Source organism: Toxorhynchites rutilus, chromosome 3, assembly GCF_029784135.1.
Source record: "Toxorhynchites rutilus septentrionalis strain SRP chromosome 3, ASM2978413v1, whole genome shotgun sequence".
Lineage (NCBI taxonomy): Eukaryota > Metazoa > Arthropoda > Insecta > Diptera > Culicidae > Toxorhynchites > Toxorhynchites rutilus.
The window spans coordinates 264,971,027-264,995,077 of NC_073746.1; the positions used below are offsets into that span (position 1 = coordinate 264,971,027).

Below are 24,051 nucleotides of genomic sequence, written 5' to 3' on the forward strand. Positions count from 1 at the left end.
CTTCGACGAACATATAAACTATACTATAAAGAAGGCAGCTCAAAAATATGGAGCTTTGTAGAATTAATCGATTCCTGACCTTTGAAAGTAAAATCACGATCTACAAAGCACTCATTGCTCCACATTTTGATTATTGGGCCTCTGTGCTATTTCTCGCAAATAACAGGCAAATGCAAAGAATGCAAATTGTGCATACAAGGCGATGCGCCTGATATTGAGATGTGATCGACTAACTCCACGGAGATTTATGGTCGAATGCCTGCAATGGATGTCAATGGGACAGCGTATTAAATATTGTACGCTTACGTTCATATATAAGATGACTAACGGTATGACACCGAATTATCTACAAAACGCGATAACGTATGGAAGAGATATGCATCGATATAACACAAGACAAGCAAGTGACCTCAGAACCATGAACTTTTGAATGTCGTGTACCCAAAACTCACTTTTTTTACAAAGGATATCGACTGTACAACACATTACCCAATGAAGCAAAGACAGCAACTAGCCTTCGAACGTTCCGTAGTATTTGTAAAGAGTTTTTGAAATATGATTCAGATTTTTAACCCGGTATAAAATCAATGTTAACCATTGTTAGTATGTAAGACGACGAAGTTTTAACGTATATTTGTGTTCTTATCTTATGACTATGATGATGATGGTACGTTATAAGTTTGTTTAATTTGATTTTTTTTCTCCACTAGTCGTAGACTTCAATTTAATTTAAACAATAGTTTGAGTCCGCGCGCGTTGAAACACATAGAAAAGCATGAGATTGAACATAAGCAAAAGCAGTTTTCCGCAAATAAAATAAAAGCATTCCAAGGAGCTTAATGTGGAAACCGGAGTGAAGCTAGCGATAGCTCGATCGGAATACTTGTAAATTCATCTTCTCAACAGATAATTATAACAAGATTTTTCTGTGTTGTGGCAGATCTCATTGCAGATTCGGGTTGACACGTTACACCCTAGGTTGAATGTAGGGCCTGAAGTATCGGCTGGAATTAGGCTTAGGTTTGCTCAACTGTCTGGTCTCGAAAATGATCGCATTAGTAGGTCGTTGTCGGGTATCTGGTAAAAAGGGAATTCCTTTGTAAATTCAGAGCTAATGCTGACATAGGTATTGGGTTCAATTCCTGATCGGTCAAGTATTTTTTCGGGTTGGAAACTTTCTTGACATGCCTTGGGATAAGTAATGGGCCTGAAGTATCGGCTAGAATTAGGCATGGGTATGCTCAGCTGCTCGAACTCGGAAACGATAGTACCGTGACCGGGGATCTGATAAAGCGGGAATTTCCTTGTAAATTCTTGGCTAATACTGACATAGGTATTGGGTTCAATTCCCGATCGGTCTAGGGTCTTCCCGGGTTGGAAATTCTCTCGACATGACATGGAATAAATACCTTTAGATAATGGCTTAAATTGTTCTTTCGTTTAGTAATCTATGTCTGCGAGATAACCAGTCCGTTTGTTTGTTTAATTTAATTTGCTCACTGGTTAGTTGATGAAAAATATATAAATACCGTAATATAATTATTATCAATAAGATAACTCGTCTCGCTCAGACCTTTGCAGGGGAAAGAGGTGGGACCATCATCATTATTTTTACATTAAAAAAAAAAAAAAAAAAACTACGCTGTAGTTTTGTTCAAGTCGCTTGTTCACAACTTCCGATATTATTTTACACACACACACTTACGAAGACGGTCCGATAAGCACTTAGCCTCATCGTCTGATGGTGTCAGTATCGCAAGAGAGATTATTTATCGTGTAGCACATTCTCGTAAACGGCTACTGTCAGAATTTCAGCCGAATCGGACTCGTAGTTTTGTTTTGACCGTGTGTGGAAGCGGGCGTGTCCGTGGATTTTAGAAAAATGGAATAAATGGATATTCCGCCGTCGCCACGGCCAAATTGGTCGAACTGCACTACGAAATGCTGCCCACTGTGTTCTCCAGATTTGGCCCCGCGCGACTTTTTTTTGTTTCCAAACTTGAAAAGGTCACTCGCCGGGCAGAAACTTGAGTCGAATGAGGAAGTAAGTAATTACAAAAAAGTTACCATAAATCAAACAGCTTAAGGTGACTTTCCGTATAAAACTCTTTATTTACTCTCAGCGGGATATACCTGTCCAATATGATACAATAGTTTCTAGCTTCACCTTTTTACATTTTCTTTTTTTCATTCGGTTTATTTTGTAATTTTATCAATCGTCATTGATATTATTTCTAATCTAGGGAACATGGAAGAGAACAAAAGGGGCAAATAAGATAAAAATCTCATCTCACGCAATATGGCCATCTGGAAGCAACTAACTTCTTCCAGAGAATCAGTGTTCAACGTCGGAAGTACCTGTGACTCAACAGTTTAACGTTGGCTAAACCTCACTTACAACCTAAAACATAACAATCAATAGCTTACATAAAAATCGATATATTCTTCAGTCGTGACAGACTTGATCCGAACTAACATATATGCACAAAGAGCATCCAGGCCAGACGCCGAAACATGGTGAAGAAGCGTGGAAGAGTGTTCACAGCAACGATATCTGGGAAGTGTTACTTGAAGTAGAAGTACTTTTTCTTGAATAAATATCAGTGATACGGATTATTCGCGTTGTGATATTGCAGCTGCTGTTGCTGGAGGAACTGTTGCTGAAGCTGCTGATGCTGGTGGTGATGGTTGTAATAATGGGAGGAGCCCCCATTAATCATTCCGTGGCCAGCGTGGCTAGCCACCGAGTGGATTGCACTGCTTGCGCTCAAGTTGTTATTGGGATTTTCAAGCTCTTCGAAGTACTTTCTCGCATTCCGGATGTTGATCAACGTGGCCTCTGAGGGGATGGATGGATCCGACATGATAACCATGACGTACGTGTTGCTCGTGAAGGTGTCAATGAAAGCAGCGAATATGCTATTTCGTACCTCCATTGAAGAAAACTTGGCGCCCAACTTCGAACATGATAATTTGAACTGTTTGATTATATTCGAGACCTTTTCGAACCTATGACTGTCTCGATGCTGTTTCCTCTGACAGTGTGAAATCACTAGAAATGTGGCCCGCTCGAAAAGCAGGACCTCATCGGCGTCAACTACGTTAGCAAAATAGTTCAACGAATTCTCCAACGCTTTCACGTTTGGGATCAGCTGGTACACGATACTACTCCACGCTCTGTACAACGTTTCGTCCCAGATACTCGTCCTGAAAGCGGTGCATTCGAGTGGCTTTGACAACCGCTTCAGGTCCTCTTCGCGTTCCTTAAATATAATATCACGCTGCTCCTCCGCTACCAGATCCATTTTGTGCACCAGGCAAAATATTTTTGCATCCGGTGAGTTCTGCAGGATAGCTTCCAGACATGACTGATAATAGTGCATGTCCTTATCCAGCTCGCGACTTTCCACGTCAAACACGTAAATCAGCACCTCAACGTTGCGGAAGATGTTGTCCTTCTGCGAGGCAAAGTACTGCTCCATGAATGATTCCTGACCACCGCAGTCCCATAGATTGAGTACCAGGTTACCGAGGAAGCGCACGTGTGAGTGTTCGACGTCGACTGGAAATGGATGGAATCATCAGAATATGGAAGACTTAGCAATTTTTTGTTGTTGAGATAACGTATGTCCTATAAAAACACGAAAATCCTTCCTCAAGGTTGGTAGGTTTCTTGGTGAATTATAGAGGCATTGAACTTTTCAGTTCACTCGCTTCTAATAACCATGAAGGTTTAAGAAACATTTTTCATGTTAGTTATTCTTTTTACTCAAAAACCTTTCTATTTCCATTTTAAAAATAATGCGATTGCGAAATCAAGAGAATTCCATTATAACATAGTCTTCTGATATTGAGGTCCACGCGTTGAGGACGGAAGCTTTCAAAGGCCTCCGCTTCGTCCATATTGGATAATGTGCCAGGTTTGGGTCTGTTTAAAAGTATGACATGATGCTGCATCTTGTTGGAGAACAATACGCTCGTGTTCATAGGAGTTCTCTTCAGTTCACGACAGCACTTGATTCTTCAAAATGTCCGTGTAGACTTCAGTGTTCATTTTTACACCTTTCATGAAAACTGGGGGCACCTTCAATCCATTCGACGCAACCGCTAGCGTTCATTGATTTTGGCGCTCCATAACAATTCATTACAATGAATAAAATAATATCTACATACAGCCATTCCATGTCAAACCAATATAATGGTTCTCAGATTTCTATGAAAAGTAGTAGTTTTGTTCTTTGTTGCAAAATATTAGACCCGTATTTTTTTATTTTTTCGTTAGGGTGACCATTTCCATTTTAGGGTGGTCCGAAAAATCAACTTCTTCCACTTTTTCCCAAAAATGACTTTCTTTCAAAATTCATAACTTTTAAACCATTGAACCGATTCAGATGATCGACATATCAAATTAAAGCCAATTAACCTTTTATATAAAAAATATTGAGCTTGCATGAAGAATGGATTTTGTTTTCGTAATTATTGATTGTAACCGTTTTTTATTGTTTTCGTGGCTTTGGACTAGAGGGCGCTATATTTTTTTCTTGAAAGCTTTTTGAGATATGATTTTTCGAAGTTAACCGGTTGTCCGAAAAATCATTTCCAGCCTTTTATCCAAAAATGACGTTTTTCGAAAATTCTTAACTTTTGAACTACTGAATCGATTCAGATGATCGACATATTAAATTGAAGCCAATGAGCCAATAAACTTCTTTGAAAAAATATCAAACTTGCGGGAAAATTGGATTCTCGCATAGGTCTAGTCTAGTCACAGAAGAATTTTGAACGAAGACCCAAACATGTTAAATTTGAAAAATCATATCTCAAAAACGAAAAAAATAGCATCCCTGATTTCGACATATGTTATGTAAAAAAGGTTTCCAGAAAAAAAATAAAAAAAACAGCGCTCTCTATCTTTAACCGAGAAAACTATGGAAAACTCAAAAGTAATAAATATAAAAACGAAAATCCAAAAAATTGCGTAGATAGTATTTTTTCAAACAAAACTAATTAATAAGCTTAAATTTTTTATGTCGGTCATTTGAATCGGTTTAGTAGTTTAAAAATTATGAATTTTTATAGTGGGAAAAAGTAGGAAAAATTGTTTTTTTCGAACCATCGGTTAACTTTGAAAAATTATACCTCAAAAACGAAGAAAATAACATCCCTAATACTGAGATATGTCATGTAAAAAATCCTCAGCTTTCGAGAAAAAATATAAAAATATAGCCCCCTCTAGTCCAAAAGCCATGAAAACATAAAAAAACGACTACAATCAATAATTACGGAAATAAACTCCATTTTTTTTGCAAGTTCAATACCTTTCAATAAAAGACTTATCAAATTGAAGCTCATTGGCTTCAATTTGATATGTCGATCATCTAAATCGGATCAGTGGTTCAAAAGTTATGAATTTTAAATAAAGTCATTTTTGGGAAAAAGTGGAAAAATATGATTTTTCGGACCACCCTTAAATGGAAATGAACACCCTAATAAAAAAATAAAAAATACGGGTCTAATATTTTGCAATAAAGAACAAAACTACCAAATTTAACGAAAATCTAAGAACCACTATATCGGTTTCACATGGAATGGCTGTATATACAAAAATCTCGTGTCACAATATTCGTGGTCGAACTCCTCCGAAACGGCTCACCCGATTTTGATGAAATTATGCACAAAAAAAACTTGGTAGGCATGATTATAACACTTACACATATTGTAAACATCATGCTTGCACACCATTTGTATCAGATTTACATAGCTAAACCATGTAATTAATGCATTTAGATGACCTCAATTCTGATCATGAGTTGTCCGATTAACTAATGTTGTTTTGTCCACATGATTTCTATGGCAACCACTTGGCGCGTTGCGGTTTGTTTATGGTGTCCTTCGCGCGTAGCAGAAATAAAGTTTCTCTGTGCTGAATGCTGTTCACCTTTAGAATGGTCACGAAAAGGCAATATTCTGAAGAAATCTTAAATTATGAATGGATCAATATGATGACAGTAAACTCAAGCAATGAAAAATGCAACATCTACTTGAAAATTCGAATTTTTTTCATTCAAAAATTGTGATTTCTAAAACCGGACGAACCATGATCATTTTTTTGGGCAAACCATGATCAGAGGTGGTCAAACCATGATCATAATTCTTCTTTAAGGAAAATCGTTAAAAAACATAAAAATTTGAATAATTTCAACACCTTATGGTAGTATTAGCAACTAGAGACTTGGGGCTTTTCAACAAACCCAAACTCGTATCGATTATGTGTGATTTTCATGAAGAAAAATCGATTTGCAAAAACCATACTTCTGCTATGCGCGAAGCACACCATAAACAAACATAAACAAACTGCAGCGCGCCAAGCGGTTACCATAGAAATCATGTGGACAAAACAACATTATTGAATTGGACAACTCATGATCAGAATTGAGTTCATCAAAATGCGTTAATTTAATGGTTTAGCTATATAAATCCGATACAAATGGTGAGCAAGCATGATGTTTACAATATTTATAAGTGTTGTAATCCAGAAAAGGTCTGAATACGTGCCAAATAATCATCTGGTGATCGATTAAAAGTTAGCTCGAATGAGGGGCGCATTGACACAAATAGAAGGTGTATTTTATAATCCTTTAAAACATGTGATTTCGTAAAAATATACTATCAAACTACTATAAATCATGTAAAAGGCAATTTCATTTATATGTTTCGAAACATTCGAAGGCCTTATTTGACACAACTGAACGAAATGGTATGATAAACACTTCATTCGAAAGATAAAATGTCTACGCGTTCTATACTTGTTACTTTCTGATCCAAAAACTTGTTTCAATAGCCTTAAAATTGTTCTCAAAACAGGCTATTGAAATCACCAATCGGTATATAAGCGAGCGCCGCTCGGAAATCCACTCAGTTAAAATTGAACAGCGATTGGAGCATGTTGTCGCTGTTGTGGTGAAGCTCTTCGTTTATCATGAAAGCGCGGATGAACGGTGTCACCAAGAGCCTGTTTGTGCACCTTAGGCCAGAAGGGAATCCATCAGGAGGAGAGTGATACCACAAACGGTTCCCCGGGAAGATCTCGAAGCAGCCGCTACACACACACACATACACGCGCGGAATTCTTTCCGTTTGGATGCCATTCAGCATCGAGAAAGATCCGGAAAATAATCTGCCAGTTCCTCTGGGAATTTAAAAATACATTCATGTGAAAGAGTTTATTTGAATGTTTTCTATCCATGTAACACTGTGACCAAATATGTTACAATCAAGTGCTATTAACAGGTGGTTATCGAGTTAGCATTAACCACTGGTGGGCCTCCAGTATCGAGGAAAATGTGGAAATATCTAATCGTTACTGAAAATAATCTGCCAGTTCCTCTGGGAATTTAAAATTACATTCATGTGAAAGAGTTTATTTTAATATTTTCTATCCATGTAACACTGTGACCAAATACATTTGGTTTTGTGATTTTTCAATCAATCGCAATTAACAGTATAGCTTCTGAAGATTATTCTTCCCCATCAGTAGGATATTTCCTTATCCAATATTGGATGCATAAAACCTTGTGCCTCCAACGTAACGCTCTCGTTTTCGAAGTCCCCCAAATATTCATTCATTCAGAATGAATTCAGATTCAACTTCAAACAAATGATCTCTAAATCAACGATAGTCCTACGTCACCCTTGCGGTTATACCATAGATATAACCCACTTCCTGTTTTTTCTACTACGCTTTAAGCTTATCTTATCTTATCTATCTATCTACACCAGTGTTTCCCAATGATCCATTCACTGAAAAAATCGCTTTCCTTCGTTCAAATATGATCATACACAAATCATTTCCCCCCGCGGCATTCTTTTGTTGTTATGTGCTGCAAATCACGACACAAACGAGAACGAGACAACTCTACATCGGTTCGCACTTCATGATACACCGACACGTAAGCAGAACCATCATATACGATTTCGGTGCAGAAGGTTTATTTTCTTCTTTGCCTCTAACATATGCATATCGACCTCTCCATGCATCATGAAACAGCAGGATCATACGGACTACGCAAAGCGAATGATTCATATTCAGCTAATGTAGCAGATCCTGATTTTTAAGTTTCAGAGAGTGCAAACTATATGATTATTTAGCTGGATAGAGGCTAAGGGAAGGGTAGTCAGATTATATTTTCCATTTATAACGCCGCTATCCCTTGAAATATGTATATTCATATAGACCGCCTAGTTTTACTAGCAACACCGCTCTCTTTTGCCATTCGTTGGTCTCCGCAAATGGTGACCGAATGATGACGTAATTTTTCTTGTATCATTTATTGCTTTGCACTTGTCTGTGCAGTGGGTTTCGCTATAGTAGAGCGGGACGATATTTTCGGTTCAAACTTGTATGCAGACTTCGAAAATGGTTTGCGATGTTTGATACAGCTCGAATATGCAAACAACAGTCTTCGTTCCTCTCTTAATTTAATCATTTAGTGTTACACAAGTGATTACTGTCATTCATACAAGTATCTGAATGATCCTCTCATATTTGGTTATATGTTCGTGAGACGTTACTTGCATGACACATTGTGTATCATTCGATTTTGATCGAAATCCAAACACTGATCTACACTCTACAAAAAAAAAAAAGAGGAACAGAGTGCGAAGTCGGAAATTTTAAGTGATTTTTGACATGCTGTACCTTCGTGAAAAATCAACGCATATAGATGAGATGCACATCATTTTGAAGCTACAACTCTCAGGTATTAGAATATTCTACGTACATATTTTTATCTAAGTGTGTGTAGATGTAGTGGGCAAGAATGTCGGGCAGAAATGAAAAATCAATTTGGCATTGTTTTTTCAAGAATATTTTTGACTAACACAATTTTATGCCAACCAGCTCAACGGAAAATCCAATTAACCTTATGGACCAGCTTTCATTTGGTTCCTAGAACGTTTTTGTAGGACCTTCCCATACAAAGATATTTAAGTTTGAATGAAAAATTATCATTCCGTCTCTGATGATGAATTATTCGATGAATAACCGCAAATCGAAAGGCAGTTTCGAAATTCAATAAATTCTGCACAAGGATATTTTATTACTTTGACGAAAAAAAAAATTTTTTTTGCATCGATTTCGAAAAAGTGCCAAAAACAGGATTTTTATAGTACTTTGAAAAATCCACTGTAATTCTGCAAATATCGCAGTAAGTTCTAATGTTTCCAGGCAAATTCTTAGCTAGTGTATAACCTAAACATCTGTGAACGTTTCATATTGATACGTTCAGCAGTTTTTTCTAGCCGATTTTCCAAATTTTAGAGTTATTTAGAGGAGCATTTAATCGCAAATCGTACCAGAAGTACAAAATCCTACGCGACTCCCAGAACGTACATCCTCGATTATATACAGGATTCGATTATATACAATGAAAAGAAATTCGAGACTTTATATAATCGAGTCCTTTAAACCTTTGTAACTAATCCTGTAAAAATAAACGAATTTAATATAAAAAAAAAAAAAAGCTAATCTGTACTAGGTGGCGATATAATTATTACGACCCACCTCAGGCAATTCTGGGACAAGAATAATATCGCCGTATCAAGCTAGTCATTTAAACTTAAGTATAATAATGCACTGTAAGATGTTGGCTTCTTATCGTATTCAGCAAAATTGAACAAACGAAACAAAAAAGTGACCGATCGATAAATATTTATGTAGAAAAATTTGTATTAATAAGAAATTTTACGTACACTCATGAACATCGATACAAGAAAACCAGAAAATGTCGCGTTTTTCGTCTTACTGTTGAAATATCTATCTGATTCCTTCTTCAAGAGATTACTATCTATATAAATAAAAATGGAATGCCAAATGTGTTCGTAAGCGCAAACCCCGAGGCAGGGATGGCCCGATTTGAGCCGTCTTTACTTTGTTGTATTCGTCCCTTCCCGCAGATCAATGTTATGTTATGGTTAAAATTTTGAAATCTTCATAAAGATTTGAGAGAATGTTCGAAAAAAATAATTCCCATATGTTCTACAAAAACATCGTTGTTGGTCCAATTGGATTTCGCGTTTGCGGAATTAAGCTAGAGATGCGCAAAACGGTTCATTTCAGTGAGCGGCTCAGAGCCGTGCGCTCAATGAAAAGAGCCGGCTCATTTGAGCGGCTCGGCGGCTCTTTTCAAGAAGCAGTTTATTCGGGTATGGGACGTAAAAATTAAGCTTGAAACAATAATTAGTGCAGAGAATAGAAAAAATAATATTTCACAGAAGGTTTTCTCATATATATTTCTATTAAAAAATCTTCATTAAACATTTTGATTTATGAACATTATTTTTTCAATGTTTCCTGACGTAAGTCTCCTACGTCTTTCACTACAAACTTGTCCTGCTTTCGAAAAAATTCGCTCACATGGTACTGAAGTCGCCGGAATACATAATATTTTCAAAGCAATTTCGTAGAGCCGCGGATAGATAGATTTCCTTTCCTCCCACCAAAGCAAAGGGTCGCTTGTTCTCAGCAAATATGGCTCCACTAAATATTTATCTAACTCAGCTATTGCAGCAGCTTCTGGATCATGTGGAGCTTGAAGATTGCCAACCAATGCATCAAACTCCTCCCATACAGATGAACGCGCTTCATCACCAACGATTGGTGCTGGTTCTGCAGGCGTGTATTCTATGGATGTCATTTTTAGCGTCCTTATCAACGACTGGTATGCATTGTTGTACTTTATATTATCCCCAAAACCTTGCTGCTTGAAGCGCGGATCTAGCAGTATTGATTGGGCTACCAATTCGTCTGACTCAAGATCTGCAAATCGTTTTACCAGCTCCGAAATCAATTCATTACATAGCTTTTTTATAATCACGGGAACTGATCATCATGACGAACATGAACATGACGAATCATCAGTCGGGAGATTTAATTGTTGAAGGAACACGCTCAATCCTTGATTTGCATCTCATTCCTACATACTTTCACACGCTAATGTATCCCGAAGGCAAAATCCACAGCGTAACTACTCCCATCTCTTTCATGCTGTACTTGAAGAGGATTGTTAGAATGAGAATCAATCGTTAGGTTCATTTATTCATTTCTGTTTACACTCTCGTTGGTCACATTCGTGATGACAGTGGTACAGTGTCGGCGTCTGGTGGCGACCTTTAATTCGGGTCCCAAACTCGATAGTGTAATTTCTGTCAGATCATCAGGAACGAAGGCAATTTAAAAATCATAACAATTGAATGAAAATTTCTACATCATGTTATTTAACTACTCGAAACACTAATTCCTGACTATAACGCTATACATTCCCGACATTTTTATAGAAACTTTCCATTAGAATATAAAATTGCCTTCAAACACAATTTTCGTATGAGAATTTTTCACCACCTGCAAAAAAGTGTTTTTCATTGCAATAGAATACTAATTTTGTCTATACGGAAAAGTTAATTTTCATTCATAATTTCAATTTTAAAAACGTGTTATTATTATTATTATTATTTATTATTATTATTATTATTATTATAGAGTCATGGCACTTCTCAGCATTGAGCTGGAATATTCATCAGTGAGATGGCCCACCGGGACCGGCGGAAGAATACTCGCACCAACAATCTTATTGAAACCATCGTTCCTTGTCCCAATGATTTCTTCCAGCTCCACCACATTCGAAATTGTACGGAACGCCATTACCTAAGGCTATTGCGAACGAAAACGTAACTTTTCATCAATATTTTATAGATTTATCGATGCATATAAATATTCACAATAGGAAATGCAAAAACAAATGAAAAAATCTTCCGAAGTAAATAATCTTGAATGCACTGCGGTCGCAGATTTTTTGGTTATTAGTCAACAGAAACAAAATGTCATTATTTGATCTATCGACAATTTTATTTTTCCACCATTTTTTTCTATAGGAGGTTTAATCGAATGGTTTTGTCCTACATCACAATGTATGTTTTTTTCATCGAAGAAGTGCTGTGGTATTTTTGCATTTTATTAGGTTTCTTTTATTGAAATTGAAACTTCTTCCGTACTTCATTGCTTGAAATCGAATTTATTGCCCAATAAAGTTATTCGAAATTAAATTGATGGTATTTGGTAGCTAAGAAATTAAGCTATCATTTGGTGCAAAAACTTTATAATATGATTGCTTCCCAAAGACATGAAAAATTATTAATGTTGCTGTTAGATTTTTCGAACAACTGGTCGCTAGCTAGCTAACAAAGACGTTGTAACAAATGAGCTCTTGTAGCAAACATATTATTGAAAAATAAGTAGAACAAACTTAAGTTAAACGGTTTCATTGTGATTCAACATAAAAACAAACAAATAATGTACTGAAAGCTAAGAAATTATTAGACAAGTAACCTCTTCCTTCATTAACCCCTTGGCCTATGATTGAATTTCCAAAATAATGGACCAAATGCAAACAATTCGATGGGTCACTCACATTTCACTACTTTTCTGAGCGTACTAGCGCCCTATGATATGCAAGTACACCACGAGTAAAATTCGATTTTGTAGGTGAAAGGGTTAATCTAGAAGAGATCGATATTGACCCCTTAGGGTAGAATGTTACATGAACCAACCTGTTATAAGAATGACAAATATTTTAGTAGAAATATTAATGTTGTAATTTGTATTAATAATTATTAATTACACTTGATTTTTACAGAATTTTATGCCTATAAGTATTTTGTATGAACGAGAAAAGGATAAAATTTTTAGAGAAATTTGGCTATAGAGGTCGATGATATCACTTCATTCTATAAAGGGGTCTCTTGCTCAAAATAGTCTGAGAATCCCTTATATAAAACATTAATGAGACTCAAATAAAATCGTTGAGTATATGATGAAACCATAATCCGATGCCGTCTTGGATTTTCATGTTACATAAATATACTAGTCAAGTCCTTCCATTTGATACCCATATTGATGGGGTTCCGAAAAAAATACATATTTCGCTATTTTGTGATGACGGCCATTTTGGATTTCCATTTTTCATAAATAACTGTGTTCTACTAGTCAAGCCCTTTCATTTGATACCCATATTGATGGGGTTTTGAAAAAAAATACATATTTCGCCATTTTGAATTTCCATTTCTCATAAATAACTGTGTTCTACTAGTCAAGTCCTTTCATTTGATACCCATATTGATGGGGTTTTGACATAATTTGTAGTCTGCCATTTTGTAACTGCCGCCATCTTGGATTTCCATTTCACATAAATAACTGTATCCTACTAGTCAAGTCCTTTCATTAGATACCCATATTGATGGGGTTTCGAAAAAATGCATATTTCGCATTTTTGTGATGGCGGCCATTTTGGATTTCCATTTTTCATAAATAACTGTGTTCTACTAGTCAAGCCCTTTCATTTGATACCCATATTGATGGGGTTTCGAAAAAAAATACATATTTCGCTATTTTGTGATGGCGGCCATTTTGGATTTCCATTTTTCATAAATAACTGTGTTCTACTAATCAAGCCCTTTCATTTGATACCCATATTTATGGGGTTTCAAGAAAATATGTAATCCGCCAACATTTACAAACATACAAACAGCCAAATAAAACTTATTAAAAAGCAGCATGGGAAACATATATTTCTTCCGCACTGCCGCAGGCCACGGTTCGTCAGAACGAGCATACGATCCACGGTTCATCACCAAAAAGCCGGCTCTTAAAAGAAACACGGTTCTTTTATGAACCGCGGTTCTTTTTTGAACCATAGTTCTCGAATGAACGGCTCTTAAATGAACCACGGTTCACAAAAGACCCACGGCTCACAAAAGTCCCACGGTTCACAAAAGACCCACGGCTCATTTAAGAGCCGTTCATTTGAGAGCCGTTCATTCGAGAGCCGCGGCTCATTTTTAATGAACCGTGGGTCGTACGCTCTTCCTGACGAACCGGCTTAAATGAGCAGCGTGAGCGCTCGCCCATCTCTAAATTAAGCTTCGTGTTCCGTTAGTGTGAAGAGAAAATGGCAATAGATTCTCAGCTGGAATAACGCGCTTTGAAAATAAGAGAAGAATGTAAGTTTACTTTTCTGTAGCAAACATGTTTTCCACGTAACATGTAAACATGTAATTTGCAAGTGAATCAAGAATCTTGAGCGAAAATTGTTTCTGAATATGAAATTATATTATAATGGAGAGCTTTGTTTGATGTAATAGGAGTTTTATAGTAAAAGGGAACTATTAAGGGCTAATTAGCAGATTAATCAATGAATTCTTTCTGCGATTAAACCCACGAACGTTCACTTAGTAATAAAGTGAGTGTTCGAATGAATTCATATCAAAAAAATAATTTTGAGCGGGACGAAATTCGATGAGTCAGCTGGTTGAAAATGAAAAAGTACACTCATACCTCGCTTTACGGCCTAGATCCGTTCCATCAAACTTGGCCGCAAAGCGAAACGCCGTATAAGGAATCAAATATTCTAATACAAACTCATACCAATTCAATCGGATCGGTTCCAATTTTATTAAATATGTAACATAGTCATTCGAAATGCATTTTATCTTTTTATTTCATCAAACAACTTCATGTTACATAAAATATATTTATGTATACTGCAATTCCATGCAAAACCGATATAGTGGTTCTCAGATTTTCGTTAAAATTAGTAGTTTTATACCTTATCGCAATATATTAGACTCCTCGATTTTTTTATTTTTTCATTACGGTGTCCATTTCCATTTTATGGTGTTCCGAAAAATTATTCTTTCGTCTATTTCCCAAAAATGACTTTTTTGAAATGAAATAATAAAAAATATGGGTTTAATATTTTGCGACATGAACAAATACATTTCTTTTCACGAAAATCTGAGAACTATATCAGTTTAGCATGGAATGGCAGTATATCGACATCGAAAAAAAGGTTTTTTTCCGTTATAGCGAATCATTTTAGGCCTTAAATCGAAACGTACCTTCTGGATTTATTCTTCCAATACACCTCTTACAACCCATTGATGCTTAGTTCAGTTCATATAACAACCGATTTTTCTAGGGCCACCATTTGGAGTATTGAATAAGTGAAATTTACGGTTTTTTAAACAGTTACACAAACCCAATTCAAAAGCAATTATCCTCAAAGTTCTACGTCAAGTTTTCATCCGTACCTCTAGGCACAGACCCTTTTACTTTTTAGTTGAAAACCTAACAGAATAAATAACAATACCAATCTTTATATAAAAGGCTGAACAATTGATAACGATTTGCAATCTTAATCGTTAATCGGAGTGTAATCATGAAAAAGGTGCATTAATGAATCCTTATCAATAAATCAATTAGGAAAATGGGATCATCCTTATGACAATACGACCTTTGAATATTCGCTGGATGTAAATAAATCTAATAAAATCAAATTTAAGACCGGATTTCGTTTGGTTGTTGTCTCCTGCTATTGTCCCAGTGTTCTATATACTTTTCAAATGTCAACCCACGCGTAAACCAATCTTTCGTCAGCAAAATGTTGATTGTGTCGATGTTTATACATGTCTGATACTGAAATTGTCCCTTAAAAGCACGATCATCTTTCAATTATTTGTCGTTTCAAAACACTAGCTGCATCAACTTCGACGCAATAAACTAAAATAAAGCATTCGAACAATGGGAAAAGTTCTGATGGAAATTCATAAACCTACCAAATACTTCAATTACACAAACGGATATTCTATACTCACTTGTCGCCCCAAGTCGCCTAGTATCTCTGGCAATATAATTGGCGAATATAATCGATCGCATACTAGTTTTACCAGAGCCACTTTTGCCCATTAGTAGTACCTGAAATCAGCAGCTCGTTAATAATCTCGTTCGAGCTTCAGCTCAGTTCTTGCATTTGGTCTGTTCTATGCAGACAAAACACTATCTCATACCTTCTTCTTCATTTTGATCGTTTTCCTTCGACTACTCTTCTCCGCACCCTATTGGGAGATACTTGATCGGCTGCACAGAATTATAACCACCACCCGAAGGAACGCTTTCCAATTCGTTGATTCCGTTAGATCCTACAGCTGTAAACCTTCAATCTAATTACTGAACACGTTCTTGCTGCTCTACAAATAATCATGCCAATGCACAAAAAGAACTATTTTGTAATCTGCTGGCAAACGTCGTCTCGTCTCGTGAATGTTATTCCACTTTTGAGTACATATCTTCGTCCGTACACATACAGCTGAGAACAGTTTCGAAAAGTGATAACCTTTTGACGTTTCGAGCCCAAAGACGTATAATAGAAGGTAAGTCAAATCGCCTGTGTATACACACGGAGAGCGAATGTGTTACACAACAAAGAAGTTAATAATAATATAGAACCTCAATTTTTCGAAATTCTGAAGTTTTTTAAATATTTCTTGGTTTGAAAAGTTCTGAAAATTACAAAAAGTGACAAAATCGCATGTCGAGCCGACGATAAACACGATAATGTACCGCATTTTAATAATAATAATCAGCAAAGAAAACGTCTTCGTAATAGAGGTAAGTGTTTTTTATATAAATTGTGATGAGATAAACTAAACGACGATGTTTTCACCTTTTCCAAAACGTTCCGCTACCATTCGTTCTTGTATTACAATTTAGAAAAATTCAAAAATGTTCGAATTTATATGCATTCGAGCGATGGTTTATAACTATTTTTTGCTTTTTTTCTTTGCCCACCACTACTTGAACAAAGCAGGGAGGAGAATACCTTCTTATTCTACGTACTTTGTTTCGAGCCAGCAGAGAAAAAAACGTTTGACAGATTGCTCATCGATGCAGTGTATCAGGGTAGAGTAAATGTTAGAGCGTGAGTGTATCACTGCGTTTCACATTATTTTCGTACCCCGTGACGAATTTTGTTTATATTTAGTTGCCTTTTTCCCCATGCATAAAGTGACCAGATGGTCAGAGGTCTAACGCGGGACACAAAAAAAAACGTTATGTATATACGTTATGTGAACATAAATCATACTTTAGCGAGTATAAACTGATCAGTATTATTTCTTTCTGAGTATCGGCACTCAGTTGGGATTTTTCGGTGGTTTAGATTTTGTTTACGCCCGAAAATCGCTCGCTCAATCAGAGCATTTACGCCTGGCAAGCACGATTCAAATTCTACAATTTTCTTCAAATTACCAAATGGAATGCTCGAAAATACCAATTCATTTTTCATCGATTTTAGTGTTAACGTATGCATTCAAAAAAATGGACTAATTTCGGATGGTGATGAAAGATAATTTATAGGAACAAATTTTCTTTAAATCTTACGTTTATGAGGTCTACAACAGAAATGATTCAATGCTGTTGATTCGCAGCAGCAGCACTGTCAAGCAACTTGATGATTTTTCCATACTCCACAGCGAAGGAGTTGGACATCCTGAGGCACTTTGTGTCCGCCATATATAGCCGATATGGTATTTACAATATCATCTCTTTGCCGCTCCTTAAGCCGGGAGTTCGAAGCAACCGGTCAAACGGTGGAGAAGAATCTGGCCAAAATGGACATTTTTATGCGGAAGCGTCAGACGAGACTGGCCGTATCTGAGCAGCAATTACCCAGAAGGAGTAACTTGAGGTGCTGGTGAAAAACTTATTTCCGGCGAAAGGAGTGAAAAATTTCTTTTCGTACTCATAATGAAAGACGAAACATACTTGATGCTAGAATTCTACGAATGACAGGGGACCGGGTACTTTACGTTCCCCAGGTAAGCGATGACGTCAAATATATCATTCACATCAAGTTCTCGAAGAAGGTCCTTCTCTGACAGACGTGAAGGGAATTTCCAAGCCGCTCTTCTTTCGAGTCATATGATGAACAGGGAGATATATAGTACCAAGTGCTTGCCGGAGTCGGGAAGGTGATGTGGTCTTTTGCCGAACCTGGTATCAGCCTATTATGCCAAAAGATCACTGGAGGATGGATCGACTGGAGATAAACATTGTCACGAAGACCACCAACCTTCCCAACATTCCCCAGCTGCGCCCGATAGAAAACTTTTGGGCGAATGACCAAAATAGAGAGACATAGGTAATAGGTAATAGGTAAAATAACACGCCGATATACATCTTTTCATCGGCCATCGGCCACACTAGTTCTTCCGGCTTATTTAAAACGTTAAGCCCTGACCGAGCTAGGAGACCAAAGATGAACTTTTAGTCTGACTCACGTTGGTCCCTGCGGATCAATAGGGGACTTTTATAAAAATCATTTTCCAATTTTGTTGCTGTCTCTTCCAGTTGACACTCTCTAAACAAAAAACCCAATGTCGGTGCGATGAAACCAGCTCAACGTATTAATCTTTGAATGCATTAGGAGCGCTCTTGAACAGTCTGCCAAACAAAAGTTTTTTTTCAGGTTCATCCATTTAAGAAAAATATTAAAATATATTGATATCGCGGGACATTTTCGTTTCTTTTGCCAAATGCGGGACGGAATCCTACGCGGGACATTTTGTTGAAATGCGGGACTGTCCCGCGTAACGCGGGACGTCTGGTCAGTTTACCCATGCACCATCTGTCAAATATTCCCCCGATCAAAGGATCAAACGTTTTCATGATTCAGGCTTTGTATAATTAAGTTTTTGATCGATCCAGAATTTCACCCAAGAAAGATTGGCCTCCTGCAGAAATCTTTATTACTTTTTGACGTTAGATTTGAAGGGTTTTTCATTAAATCGTTGTTACAGCAAAAATCGAATACGGAAAATCTTTGGAAAATGAAAAAAAACTAGAAATGGGTTATATCCAGAGATGCTTACCTTCCTGATTTTTCAGGATTTCCCAGACTTTTTAGCACGCTCCCTGATATCCTGACGAACACTCAATTTATCCTGATTTTTCTTGATTTTTGTACTCTTAATTATTCGTAATAAATATACTGGTTTCCATGCCAAAGTTTTCTGTCATGATAGTTCTCCGGTTCTCACTTGTATATATAATACATTAATTTAAATTCTCTAGACGCGAATCTTTAACTAACTTTTTTTCATCTCAATTCTCAATTGTCTCGTGGTTTTCCAAAATTATTCTTGAGTAAAATTTTGAATCCACTGTCAATATAAAAAGATTTTATATATTATATAATTTATTCGTCTGATTCAAAGTAGAATCAACTTTAATGATGGGGCTATGGTAAATATATCTATAACAGTAATAGATATCATAAAAATTAGGGAAAATTCAACAAGTCTTCCACTGCTGATATGCTTTCCTCATTTGTCGAGTAAGGATTCATTCCAAAGCATGCTGTAGGATTTTCGAAAAAAATATAAACAATCAAAAACTCAGGTACAACACTAGCATTTCCGCTTATGCGAGGATTTATATCATGCTTATTTATGCTTTTACACATCCGGTCTTCGCCCGAAGGAAGATATACTCTGTTTCTGGTGAGATTTGGAATGGATTCTGGCTTTTGAGCTACTACCAAGCAACCTTTTTCTCATATGTATGACTCGCAGCAGTCTTCGACGAGGAAGCAAACATGTTCTGGGAAGATAGAATATTTAAGCTGTGTGAAATTATAATGCTTTGATTGAAAATGATGTTTTTGTTTTCCCAAAAATCGTCAGTGGCATCCATCGGTATCGAATTATCAACGATTTTCGCTAGCTGCTCCTTTCAGTTTGGCAGCAGAAACGAAATGAAATTGGGAGAGAACAGCATTATACATACGCGTGGCCCTCTCCGTTTTTTATTAAAAAAAAACCCTGGATGCGATCCAAACTATAATATTCATATGTCCAACAGTCACTGCTAGGACTGTTTTCTTTATAAAAACGTATCAACAATCTCTGTCATTTATTAACAAATCAGCTAGAAAAGGGTTCGTCTTAATAAAATATGAAGTCAATGACAGCTTTCTATAAAAAAATTTGAAAAAAAGTTTGCACTTTTACGAAAACTTACTCAAACATTTTATTTAATATTATAAAAATTCTTTGTTTCTCAGAAGCAACCCTCTTCGATATGTTTCATATATTTTTCTAACAAAACTGGCTCAATTTCTACCAGTTTAATTGCTAGTGGTGGGGGTCTCCGTAGCCACATTGGTTACGCGTTCGCTCAGTAAGCGATCGATCGTAAGTTCAAAACCATCTTTGACCATCTTTGTGTTGTTAATCACGTCCACGCAATAATCATCAGCGATGGAGATCGATCCACGGTCGAAATAAGATCGATTCATCATACAACTGCTCTGCTCTGCAAGACACATCGGGCTGCTGTTCTATAAATAACTCAACAATGATCAATCAACTGTCTCCGCTGTCCTGTCTAACTGGATAATGGAAGAACAGAAGGAAAAATCTTACGCCTAAATGGCTACTGTGTAAATGTGTACCATATGCAATGGTATAGAAGGTAATACTCGTAATACTTACGTCGAAAAATGGCATCTGTGTAATGTGCTAAGTATAGATATGATAAATATGTGACATGCTTTGATTGAACTTCTAATTGACCCTTTATAATTTCCTTTTACTAAAATTTCCTAGTACTTCTACCAAATCTCTACATTGTATGTTAATATAAAATCATTTTCAGACACAATTCTCGTTCAGGATTCTCCAATCTTTTGCAAATAACATGTTTTTTTCCGTTACGTGGAATACATAATAGACATGATAGAGAAAATATAATAAAATATAGACAGCTCAAATCAAACGATTCCAGGACCAGATTACACCCAGCTGATCACAAATAAACACGTTTCTGTTTACTCACATCAAAATTATCACTTTTGGACCCACTCATAACATTGCGATTTGTCGAGAGTACGCTCGCTATAAGCTTCCACCAGCATGCTATACGAATCTAAAGCGATTTTTTAACGTTGGACTACATCTATCAGTAAGGGTGTTAACGCAATAACTATTTTAGATGCGAACGGGTTTTGATGATTTGCATACTAATTGAAACGGAAATACTTTTTTGTATATTTTGACGTAGGACTACGTCTTTCATTTCTATACCGGGGTGTAAAATCAAAGTTTCGAAAACGAAAGCGTTACGCCGGAGACCGAGATTTTGAGTGTTAATAGCTCCTAAACAACTGAACGAAATGGTATGATAAACACTTCATTCGAAAGATAAAATGTCTACGCGTTCTATACTTGTTACTTTCTGATCCAAAAACTTGTTTCAATAGTCTTAAATTTGCTTTCAAAATAAGCTATTGAAATCACCAATCGGTATATAAGCGAGCGCCGCTCGGAAATCCACTCAGTTTTAATTGAACAGCGATTGGAGCATGTTGTCGCTGTTGTGGTGAAGCTCTTCATTTATCATGAAAGCGCGGATGAACGGTGTCACCAAGAGCCTGTTTGTGCACCTTAGGCCAGAAGGGAATCCATCAGAAGGAGAGTGATGCTACAAACGGTTCCCCGGGAAGATCTCGAAGCAGCCGCTACACACACACACATACACGCACGGAATTCTTTCCGTTTGGATCGAGAAAGATCCGGAAAATAATCTGCCAGTTCCTCTAGGAATTTGAAAATACATTCATGTGAAAGAGTTTATTTGAATGTTTTCTATCCATGTAACACTGTGACCAAATATGTTTCAATCAAGTGCTATTAACAGATGGTTATCGAGTTAGCATAAACCACTGGTGGGCTTCCAGTATCGAGGAAAATGTGGAAATATCTAAACGTTACTGAAAATAATCTACCAGTTCCTCTGGGAATTTAAAATTACATTCATGTGAAAGAGTTTATTTTAATGTTTTCTATCCATGTAACACTGTGACCAAATACATTAGGTTTTGTGATTTTTCAATCAATCGCAATCAACAGGATAGCTTCTGAAGATTATTCTTCCCCATCAATAGGATATTTCCGTATCCAATATTGGATGCATAAAACCTTGTGCCTCCAACGTAACGCTCTCGTTTTCGAAGTTCTCCAAATATTCATTCATTCAGAATGAATTCAGATTCAACTTCATACAAATGATCTCTAAATCAACGATAGTCCTACGTCACCCTTGCGGTTATACCATAGATATAACCCACTTCCTGTTTTTGCATCACACGCATACATTGTTGTTAGTTTAATGCGTTTCCAAATGAATATTGAATAATTCACTATTCAGTTGTACTATTCTCGTGAGGAAAAGAGTGAATCATGACTCAACCATCTTCAGCTGATTCTACAAAACCACGATTCTTTGCACACCACTAGAACTTTTTATTTCAAGAATTTCGATCAATTCTAAAATAATATCCGGAGTGATAAACAAGGGGATTGAAAAATGTAATTTGATAAAAAAAATAAATAATTCCAGCAGATCTTGGTTCGTAGGCATAAAATTCACAAATTAGTTTGTAGCTGCATCAAAACTCTGATATTTTGAATTGGATATTGTTGACCAGTGTTTGCCAAATGATCCACTCATTGAAAAATCGCTTTCGTTCGTTCAAATATGATCTTTAAGGAAACATTTCCCCCAGCGGTATTCTATTATTGTTATGTGCTGCAAATCACGACACAAAAGAGAACGAGACAACTCTGCATCGGCTCGCACTTCATTACACACCAGCATGCAAGCAAAGCTATCATATACGCTTTCAGTACAGAAAGCTTATTTTCTTCTTTGCCTCTAACATATGTATACCGACCTCTCCATGCATCATGAAACAGCAGGATCATACGGACAACGCAAAGCGAAAGATTCATATTCAGCTAATGTAGCAGATCCTGATTTTTAAGTCTCAGAGAGTGCAAACTATATGATTATTTAGCTCAATAGAGGCTAAGGGAAGGGTAGTCAGATTATATTTTCCATTTTTAACGCCGCTATCCCTTGAAATGTGTATATTCATATAGACCGCATAGTTTTACTAGCAACACCGCTCCAGTGAGAAGCAAAAACTCTCGCGTTTTATCTCTTTTCCCATTCGCTGCTCTCCGCAAATGGTGACGTAATGATGACGTAATTTTTCTTGTATAATTTATTGCTTTACACTTGTCTGTGCAGTGGGTTTCGCTATAGTAAAATGAGACGATATATGCGGTTCAAACTTGTATGCAGGCTTCGAAAATAGTGTGCCATGTTTGATACAACTCTAATATGCAAACAACAGTCTTCGTTCCTCTCTTAGTTTAATCACTAAATGTTACAAAAGTGATTGCTGACATTCATACAAGTATCTGAATGATCCTCTCATATTTGGTTATAAGTTCGTGAGAGTTTACTTGCATGACACATTGTGTATCATTTGATTTTGATCGAAATCCAAACACTGTTGTTGACAGATTTGAAATTATGATGAACAGCTACCTAAACTTAGAAAAATTACATTATTGTTTAATATTCGGAAACTCTGAAAAAAGCAGATGTTGTCACGTCACATAAATATTTGGGGAGAGGAGATTTTCCAAATGTTACAATCGTTCACATCTTAACAGTTCGACTGGAAAGTTTATAAGGTAACACAGTAAAACTATTTTTTTTTGCAAAATTCAATTTTATTATTCAACATAATTGCCTTCGAGGGCGATACAGCGATTCTAGCGATCTTGCAATTTTTCGATACCATTTTTATAGTACTCTTTCGTTTTTTCCTCAAAATAGGCCTCAGTTTTGGTAATCACTTTATCATTGGTCTCAAGCTTCTTGCCAGCGAGCAATCTCTTCAGGTCTGCAAACAGAAAATACTCGCTGGGGCCAGATCTGAAGTATATAGTGGATGCGGAGGCAATTCGAAGCCCAATTCATACAATTTTGCCATCGTTTTCATTGATTTGTGACACGGTGCATTGTCTTGATTTCTTTCACAATAACAAAAATTGCTTCACTCTCAATGCCGTAACTCACGAACCAATCGACCGATTGCTGTAAAATTTTGACACGTATCCATTGAAAGATGGTGCTTTGTGATAGTCAAGTAGATTTTGGCAAAAGGGGCCATCTAGACGTAAACCTTATGAACTTTTCAGCCGAACTGTTATATGTAATTTTCGTTTCACATACATGAAGATGTGCAAAAACCTGTTTTTAGCGCGTGAAATGTCTCAGATCAAAACGTTGTCACGTTACGTTGAAAT

At 36.6% G+C, this 24,051-nt stretch overlaps 1 protein-coding gene across 1 annotated transcript; it reads right to left on the reverse strand.

Annotated features, from left to right (window-relative positions):
• Positions 1 to 2,088: 2,088 nt before the first annotated feature.
• On the reverse strand, positions 2,089 to 16,207 carry LOC129778702 (ras-related GTP-binding protein A). The gene is made up of 3 exons (XM_055785773.1): positions 15,898 to 16,207; positions 15,706 to 15,805; positions 2,089 to 3,562 (listed from the first exon to the last, which is right to left on the reverse strand). The coding sequence occupies exons 1-3, from the start codon at positions 15,907 to 15,909 to the stop codon at positions 2,601 to 2,603; spliced, it is 1,074 nt and encodes a 357-aa protein (XP_055641748.1). The 5' UTR covers positions 15,910 to 16,207; the 3' UTR covers positions 2,089 to 2,600.
• Between the last annotated feature and the right edge of the window lie 7,844 nt (positions 16,208 to 24,051).